Source organism: Cyrtonyx montezumae, unplaced genomic scaffold (genome assembly GCF_038088225.1).
Source record: "Cyrtonyx montezumae isolate F1298 unplaced genomic scaffold, pur_monq_1.0 scaffold_36, whole genome shotgun sequence".
Taxonomy (NCBI): domain Eukaryota; kingdom Metazoa; phylum Chordata; class Aves; order Galliformes; family Odontophoridae; genus Cyrtonyx; species Cyrtonyx montezumae.
Window position 1 is genome coordinate 5,593,851 of NW_027072041.1, and position 9,280 is coordinate 5,603,130.

Here is a 9,280-nt window from a genome sequence, read left to right on the forward strand (position 1 = left end):
AGAGGGCGGGCACCTGGCAGCGCCGGGCCGGGCGATGGCCGGGGGGGCTGCTGCAGGGGGCGGTGCGGTGCAGGACGGGGCGGCACAGCGCTGATCGCCGCTGGGGGAGAGCCGAGCTGCGGGAGATCCGGCGGCGAGCCGCGAGCAGACACAGCGCGCCGCGCCAGGAGCGGCGGCAGCAGCGCAGGTGGGTGGTGCGGGAACGGCGTGGAGAGCGGCGGACATCACCGGTCCCAGGGCACAGCCCGAGGTGGCCGGAGACAGCCGAGCAGGTGCGGATCTGGAGGGCACGAGAGGCGCAGCTGCTGTGTGCCCGTCTCCTCATCTTTCTGCTCCTCTCTCTTCCCTTCAGTATTCTTTCTTCACCTCGTTTCTTTTCTGCTCCTCTTGTTACTTTTCTATCTCTCCTCCTCTTTTTTTTTTTTTTCTGTTATTTCATTAACGTCTTCCTTTCTCCTTACCTTTCTTTCTTTCCTTTCTTTCTTCTCATCTTTGTGTTACTTTTTCTTCCCTTTCTGCTTTTTTTTCCCCTCTCTTTCTGTCTCCCCCCCCCCTCTGCCTTTTACCCTGGCCGTGCAGGCAGGGCTGGCCCCACAGTAGGATCCAAGAACAGGCTGCTGGTCTCGGGGTGCTGGGTTATGTCAAATCTGTTGGTGAGGACAGGGTACATCTCATGCTCCTGAGGAGGTGCAGTCCTAGGTTGTGGCTTTTCTTTCACTTTATTTTTTTTTTTTAATTATTATTTTTTATTTTTTTCCTATTGAAATTTCTAGAATTGGAAAAACCCTGAAGAAACATGATTTCTTATTTACTTATTTGCTTATTTATTCAGAACAGCAAAGTTGTCTAGAAGTTTGTAAATATTTTTTCGTGACCCAAGTTGAGTGGGAGGACTCAGAAGTCTGAAAGGAGGCTCAGTTGTGCTCTGGTATTTTGCCCCATTTCAGGATTGCTCAGAAAAGTAGACTCCTTTGTGGGAAAGAGGAGGAGTGGCAGCAGCAAGGAATTGCCATTTTGGAGCCTGAAGTTTTAAATTTCTTTTTTAATGGAAAATGATGTAGGTGACCTCAGAGCTGGCAGATGAAAGCCTGTGGGAGTCAGAATAAGAGGAGGCTAACATTTCAGTCTTTCAACTTCAACTTGAAAATTCTTGAGAAAAATAATACAGTATTTGGAGCTGAGGTAGGAGCTCGGTTACACTGATACATTGCTTTTGGAAGTAGATACATGCAATAGAAAGTAATACTCTTTTGATCACCTCTGTGATTTACAACTGCCTACAGTAAACAGCAGTAAGCTGCATTAATCTCTTCCATATGAATTTGCATTGTCTGGGCAGTATTTCTTTTCTGAAGCTATAAAAGTTAAAACTTACATTAAAAACGTGAATGCCTTTGCCAAGTTTGTATTCTCTTTCTAGACTTAAGTGAAACGCACTGAGGAACATAGATTCTAAAGATCTACAGTCTACTCTGCTGAAAATACAACAATTTGCTGAGCAAAATCTTGCACTCTGTGTTTTTTTTACTTCCGTGAAAAAGCTATTACTAGTTGTATGTTTTATCTTTTTGTATATTTTTCAGTGAAATCTACTTTCTAGGTAGTACCTGGTCTTTGTCAACAAATAATTGTGGGTTTTGTTTGTTTGTTTGTTTGTTGATCTGCATTCTTAGGTAGATTTATCTTTCAGGTCTTAGTAAATTCATCTCACTTGAAGTGAACATGAAGAAAAATATAATAATCAGTAATAAAAATAAAAATCATATAGTATTATATATATACTATAAAATATATACTATTTTATTGACTTGCACAGTAGAGGTAAACCTGAGCACTGGAGCATGACGCTGATCCTTGTTAGTACTGTAACTATAAGAGATCTCTTATTTTCCAGGGAGGCTGTTACTGCTGGTGCTGCTAATGAAACATAACTGTAAGCATGCTTACATTGCTTTCAGAACAGGGCCAAGAAAATCTCATTTGAATAATATTTTAAAAGTTCTATTTGAAGAAGGATGGAAGTACTTAAATGTTTGACAACTTCTTCCCTTCCCTTTTAGATTCAGGTTATATTTAACGTGATAATGCCTTCCCTGTAACAGCATCTGCCAGTTTGCCCCATCCTAAAACACAACATTTTCATGAGAGAGCCATTAGCAAGTGATGTAGGTGGGCACAAGGGCTGTAGACCTGCTCAGCTGCAGGGAAAAATACAGCTCCTGCTTTGAAGCAATAAGTGAAGAAAATATATATATAATTCACTTCAGGGAAGCCAATGTGGAACACAGCACAGTTCCACAGAGTGTTAAACTGGGCAATATTACTTAAAAGATTTTGTGATGGTTTTATGTTGGGATTCCTAAGTGTACTTCTGTGCCAGATATCTTGAGGTAAAACTTTTTTTTTTCTCAAGTATTAATAGTCAGACTCCCTGAGGTAGGAAATAGTCACTAGTATTCTTTGTGATGGTGGCTTTACTTTGTTTAGTTGTGTTCAGTGAACACAAATGGGAATCAGACCTAGAACTTGGTTCCGAACAAGCTGTATGTGACAAGAGCTAAATAGAAAAGTTATCAAAATTTCCTTTTATTTCGACAACATTTCACACATTGAGTGCGTATTTGTATGGGTTTTTTGTTTCCTGTGTATTTCAAGAGGACATTTTTAGTGTGCCAGATGCCTAACATTTGAGCATAAAATCTCAAAATAACTATGGTCTTGAATTTATTTTCACTATTATTATTATTATTATTTTTTTCCTGAGAAGCATCTCTCTGCTTTTATTTACTCTCAGTATTCAGTGTCTGGGTAGTGGTAGGTGTGACATTTTCTGTAAAGCTGCCTTCTAAAAAGGGATAGAAATGGTCTTTTTTCTGAAGTAAATAAATGCCCCTTTTTGATTTTTACTTTTTTTTTCCTCTGAAAGAAAAGTCATGGTTTTGTAGAGTGTTGTTACTGAGCAGGCTTTGCACCCACTTGCAGCCCCATTTCTGCCTGGGTATGACTTCCAGTATTCAGGTCTTATCCTCGTGCAGTTTGACAGTAGCCCAAATACTCTGCTTCTGACTAGTACTTCTTTTTTTTCCATAAGCTTGAAAACATAGAATAAACATATGGTTTTTCATTCACTTATGGGCATATCTACATTTAAGGTCATATTGCTTGATACCATGGAAATGCTGACTAAGTGTGATTCCGTTGTATGTAGCATACCTCTTCTGATAACTGCACCACTGTTGTGCTTATGTATGTTGGTGTTTATTCAAGCTGCTTATGGCTTTAAAGATCACCTCTTCCTCAGAACAAGTGCTCTGCATAGCTGAGCCTAAATGGAAGTGGGTTAATAGTGAAAACCACTTGCAGGGCACTCATGCTTTGATGCATGGTAAGTGTAAGTGTTCCCTGCTAAACTCAAGGGCTTTCAGTGAATCCACACCCAGTAGTGAACCTCTGAAGTGTCACGGAGCATTTTCATAGTTTCTCTTGGACTAGGTCACCTTAGAGTCTTTTCCAACCTTCATGATTGCATGATTCTGTGTCTCAGGTGGAACTTGCATGGGAAGAATGAAGAGCAGAGGGCTAGATGACACTGCTCCTGCACTATTCTGAGGGGTGATTCAATTCTCTTTGCATCTCCTTCCCCTCCCACTGAAGCAAAAAAAAAGGGAAAAATTAGTCAGTTCTGCCCCTGACTCCCCACCCATCACAAGCATTACTTGTTTCGTGGCCCATCCCAGCTGCCACTTCAGAAATGGGTGTACTCAGCACTACATTTTCCACTCAGCTTATTTCAATAGCTTTCCACAAAAATAAAAATTCCAGGCTGTCATGATTGCACCTAGAGTAGTAACTGTGTGTAACCACTGTGTAACCCCCACCTTGCACAAGTGCTGCCACGCAGTGCAGGTACCATGGTTCTAATGGCAAGTGCTGCCATTACTGGATGCAGCTCCAGGACAGCAGTCTGCATAAAATGTCCAACTGATTTTTTTTTTTTTTTTTTTTTTTTTTTTTTTTTGTGTCCTTCAGAACTGAGCTAGGATACGTAAAGGGTGGTTGGGTCAGTTTTGGGGAGTAGGAGGAAGGACGGGGACGTTGATGGTTTATTATTATTCTTACTGAAGACTTACATTTCTCGTGGGATTTTCTGTTTGTTTGTAAGGATGGATGAAGCTGTACTTACCTGAAATTACTTATTGAGTGGGGCGAAGAGAGTGCTGTTCCCTCCTGCCTATAGTTGCAGCCTTTTCTTGATGAGGGTTATTCCTAATTCTCTTAATTTGCACAAGCACCCATACAGTCTCTGACTTGTTTCAGTCAGTAATGCTGGTTGCATTAGCAATTATCTAGTAACCAGGTAAACATATAACTAACAAAGCCATATTTTTTACAGTAGCAAATTTACACTAATATAAAGGTTAGATCTGAACTTACTGTTCCCAAAATATCTCCCAGACTGCCTGGCAATAAGTAGTTGTTTCACAGATGAGTAGATGCAGCTGATCTAAGTTATGTACCCTCGCAAACAAGTGTCAGAAGAGAAGGCTGAAAATAGGCAGGGTAATTTCTCTTCCCAAAGGCCTATGTAAACATTCAATACTCTGTAGTAAATATCAAGCTGTAATGAACTGGTGCGTTCTGTTTAGTCATATTTCACTCTTTCTATGTGGCACTGAAGAGTAATTTTGGCAGAAAGCAGTGATGCAGACAGCTAAACAAACCTTTCTACCAACACCTCCAACACTTGCAACTACTTTAAGTTTCCCTTTTGAATGGCTGCTACATCAAAAACACAAGCTCTAATAAGCAAGAAACAGTAGAAAATAGAAGGGGGCCAAGTATGTAACTTAATCCTGGTTGAGAGCAAATCCAGAACTGCAGTATGAAATCTTTTATCTGAGGCTGTACAACCTTGTGCTCTTTCCAGTGCAAAGTTGTGTCTCTGGCACTGTGTTCTTCACTATGCACAATAGATGCCTAGAGCTTGAGAAGGAGATGGTAAACATTTGCTGAATGCAGTTTGAAACACTTCAGGGACCATTCTAGGCTTGTAGATTTTCTAAAACAGAAAAAATCTTACTAGAACAGATATAGATGACAAATTAAGTGACAGGTAACAAGTCTTTCCTAACCCTGTAAAGGTCAGCATTTGCAAAGAATAAGACAGAGTTTAGTACTTTCGGGTAAGGAATTGCAAGCCTAAGCAAAAAGAAGCTTATTGTTGGGTCTGTTCTGTGGCAGCGGTGTATCTGTGAGAGAAATGTGACTGTGGGAAAAACACCACATAAAAATTAAGAGCCCTGTTAGCCTGTAAATGTTTACAGATCTCTCTCTGGTATAAAATAAATGCACGTTTTGTTTGTTTGAGCTCAAAACAATGGAGGAATTGCACCAAGCTAGGTATAGGTGACCATTCTGAAACAGGTTATTTACCTTGGTTTCAGTTGTGTAAGAAGATCTTCATAGTAAGCTTTATTGTTTAGAAATCATAGGAGGTGGAGATCACAATGGCAGCTTTCAATTAAGACTCTGGCTCCTTGCATCATATAGAACAGGGTGGAGGAGCAGTCTTTATAGTGTATGTTAATTGATAATACTTGTGTTCCTGAGAATATGATAAAGTAGCAATGCAAACTGTCGTTCTAAAGAAATGATAAGTAGCAAAGCTAACTCTCATTCTAAAGAAACAAAATCCACCTTCTGACAGCTAAAGATTCACAGTTATAAAAATTACTCAGATAATGTATTTTTAATCAGAAGTGTCATTTACGTAGCAGTGTGAATTGTTTAGGAATGTCCTGGCTTTGAGCAGTCTTTGAAGTGGTACTTAGAAAAAAAAAGACATCTAGTCCTTCACCTGGAGGTGTTCAAGGAACATTTAGATGTTGTGTTGAGGGACATGGTTTGGAGAGAACTATTGGTGATAGGTGGATGGTTGGACTTGATGATCTTGTATGTCCTTTCCAACTTTAGTGATTCTATGATTCTATGGGCAATAACCTCTGTCTTTAAACTTGAAAAAGTGCTTCAGCAGTTCAGCTATAGCACCTTTCACAACTCTGAAAGCTGAGCAACTGTGCTTTATTAATTTCTTTTTCCTCTTTTCATCATCTCTTTCCTAATAGTATTTCTAAGATCAAGAATGTTGGAGAGAGTCCACCTCATGTAAAAATCTTGAGAGTCTTCAGTAATTGATCTCCCCACTGAGGAGAAGGATCCTTGATAGCATTCGCTACCATCTGGGAAGTCAGAGGTAAGTTAAAATTGTGATGCAACCTGTGTCACTGCTAATGTAGATATAAAACTCTCTTGTCTCATTTTGAAGATGAATTAACATCTAATACTCACTTGTCAGTAAAATGTCTGACTTACTGGCCTTAGTTTTGTCAGATGCAGCTGAACATGTTCTGTTCTCTTTCAGAACTTTGGTCTGTATCCTTAGTGCTACAGCTGATAGGAAATAATGTAACATGAAAGCTGTGTTTTCCCTATCTTTTTATTAAAAAATAAAAAAATCTCATTTTCAGTAAAATACTTTTGTTTGAAGTGTTTGCTTCTTGTGGACAGTTAATAGCAATACCATTATTATCCCTTTACCTTTTAAAGAAATCTAATATCACGGTGACAAAGGTATTTCATTTTATTTTAGGATTTTTCCTTCCATCTCCTTGACAAATGCTCCAAGTTCCCAAGAACCATGAACTGTTTTTTCTGAAATTGTTGAGGCTGATACAAGCAGAGTGGAGGACTACCTTTTTTAGTCCAGCAAAGCTATCTGGTATTTGAAATGCTGAAAAGGAAACTACGTTTTTTCCACAACTCACGCTTCAGACTTTTCTTGGGTCTTACTCTGATTTTAGTAATCATTTCAGTTTTGAAAGTTAACCAGAAAGCAAACTTCTTAAATCGAAGACATCTAGAGCTGACTAAGGAAGACCCTATTGGCAATTTTAACTGCACCAAGATAATGGAGGGTGATATAGAAGAAATTCAAAAGGTAAAGCTTGAGACATTATCAGTGTCATTTAAAAAACGTCCCAAACTATCAACCAGTGACTATATTAACATGACAACAGACTGTGCCTCTTTCACCAAGATGAGGAAATACATTATGGAACCTCTCAGCAATGAAGAAGCAGAATTTCCTATTGCTTACTCAATAGTGGTTTATCACAAAATTGAGATGCTTGACAGACTTCTGAGATCCATCTACGCTCCTCAGAATTTTTACTGCATCCATGTTGACAGAAAGTCTCCAGAATCTTTTTTTACAGCTGTGAAAGGAATAGTCTCATGTTTTGATAATGTCTTTATATCCAGCCAGTTAGAGAGTGTTGTGTATGCCTCATGGAGCAGGGTGCAGGCAGATATTAATTGCATGAAAGATCTCTATAGAAGAAGTTCAAACTGGAAATATCTAATAAACCTCTGTGGCATGGACTTTCCTATAAAGACCAACCAGGAAATAGTAGAGAAATTAAAAGCCCTTAAAGGTGAAAACAGCTTGGAAACAGAAAAAATGCCTGTTTATAAAGAAGTGAGGTGGAAAAAACACTATGAGATTATTGACGGTAAAGTGAAAAACACGGGTATAGACAAACAACTACCGCCTCTCAGTACTCCTATTTTTTCTGGTAGTGCCTATTTTGTAGTTAGCAGAAGATTTGTAGAGTACGTATTAGAAAACAGCAAAATCCTCAAATTCATTGAGTGGGCAAAAGACACTTACAGCCCTGATGAATACCTGTGGGCAACGATTCAGAGAATCCCCGATGTCCCGGGTGCTGTTTCTTCTAGCGACAAGTACGACGTTTCTGATATGAATGCACTGGCCAGGTTTGTCAAGTGGCAGTACTTTGAAGGAGACGTGTCTAAAGGTGCGCCCTACCCACCATGCAGTGGAGTTCATGTTCGCTCTGTCTGTGTGTTTGGGGTAGGAGACCTGAGCTGGATGCTGCGAAACCACCACTTCTTTGCTAATAAGTTCGATACTGATGTTGACCCTTTTGCAGTGAAATGTTTGGAAGAATATTTGCGACACAAAGCTTTGTATGTGCAGAAGAACTGAAATACCGCGTGCTCCTGTTATGAAACACAGGTCCAAATAGCATACAGCTCTATATTTTAACAGTCAACACTGGTGATGATGATGGGTATCACTGCATTGGTATGGTGGTGATGTGGCCCTTCTTTGTGCATTGACAAGGAGGAGAGAAGACGTGCCTCAAATGAAGATGTGAATGCCTTATGTTGCACACTGGGGCTTGGAACTTGGGTGCAAAATCAGAGACAGAGGTGTTTGGGGAAGCTCAACTAATCTGAATATTTATTATCTTAATATGCGTTATGGTATAATTACTGGGCTTTCTTGGGTTAAACTGTTTGTTGAAGGCCTGGAAAATGAATGTTGTTCATGATTATTTCTGAGTTGCTGTTGGTGTTTTGCTTTAGTTTTTGTTTCTTTTTTTTTTTCCCAAGAATGTAATGCTAGCTGAGAAGGAGGAGTGAGGAGAAACAGGGGAAAGTGGCAGCTGGCCTGCATGAAGTTCATGTTGAGTGCTGGAAGATCTCAGGAACTTAACGATGAATTGATTTTAAAACTAAACAAAAGGGGATATACCAAAGCCAAAGGTCATCATTTAACTTAAATATGATTGCTGCAGTTCTACAATATGTAATTCTTAGTCCTTCTGGAAAGTTAATCTTCATCAAGGATTATTAAGGACATGTATTTCTATTTTTGTAACAAAATCTTGCTTTTGTACTTTCTTTCCCTCCCTGATAATGTGATAAGAAGTTTATATATTCCTAGTTATATCTTCTCAGGGATACTTCAGTTTTGTGCCTGATAAGAATTTTACTTTTACACTTACTGTATCATGAGCCTTGCTTTTGGAACCAGAATTACTCAAGTTTCTAAAAACTTGAAAGAATTGCAGCATTGTCTAAATGTTACTGATGAAACTGCTGATTTCTACATTCTGTCAAGTTCAACTTGCATTCCAGATAATTTTAACACTAGGTATGCAAAAATAAAGTTATTTTTCTGAATGACATTGTCTCTTCCTGCAATTAAATTTCTTCAAAAAGCATTGCCAGAAATCCTAACCATAAAAAACTAATTTATCTTTACTATAGGCTGCAGTGGAGACAGGTACTACTACCTTTCCCACATCCATTCAGTCATGTATTTGTGATCACTTAAGTTTAGTTGATCCAGATGTTATATATTCAATTGCTTGCTTGTTCATTTATTTACTTATTTATTTACTTCTTTTGG

At 39.1% G+C, this 9,280-nt stretch overlaps 1 protein-coding gene across 2 annotated transcripts; it reads left to right on the top strand.

The window, feature by feature from the left end:
- Window positions 1–212: 212 nt before the first annotated feature.
- On the top strand, window positions 213–8,146 carry GCNT1 (glucosaminyl (N-acetyl) transferase 1). Of its 2 annotated transcripts, XM_065745471.1 has the most exons (3): window positions 213–272; window positions 6,126–6,253; window positions 6,650–8,146. In XM_065745471.1, the coding sequence occupies exon 3, from the start codon at window positions 6,788–6,790 to the stop codon at window positions 8,066–8,068; it is 1,281 nt and encodes a 426-aa protein (XP_065601543.1). In that variant the 5' UTR covers window positions 213–272; window positions 6,126–6,253; window positions 6,650–6,787; the 3' UTR covers window positions 8,069–8,146. The 2 variants fall into 2 exon arrangements, with proteins under 2 accessions (XP_065601543.1, XP_065601542.1); XM_065745470.1 differs by lacking the exon at window positions 213–272 and having other exon boundaries at window positions 5,909–6,253.
- Window positions 8,147–9,280: the final 1,134 nt, after the last annotated feature.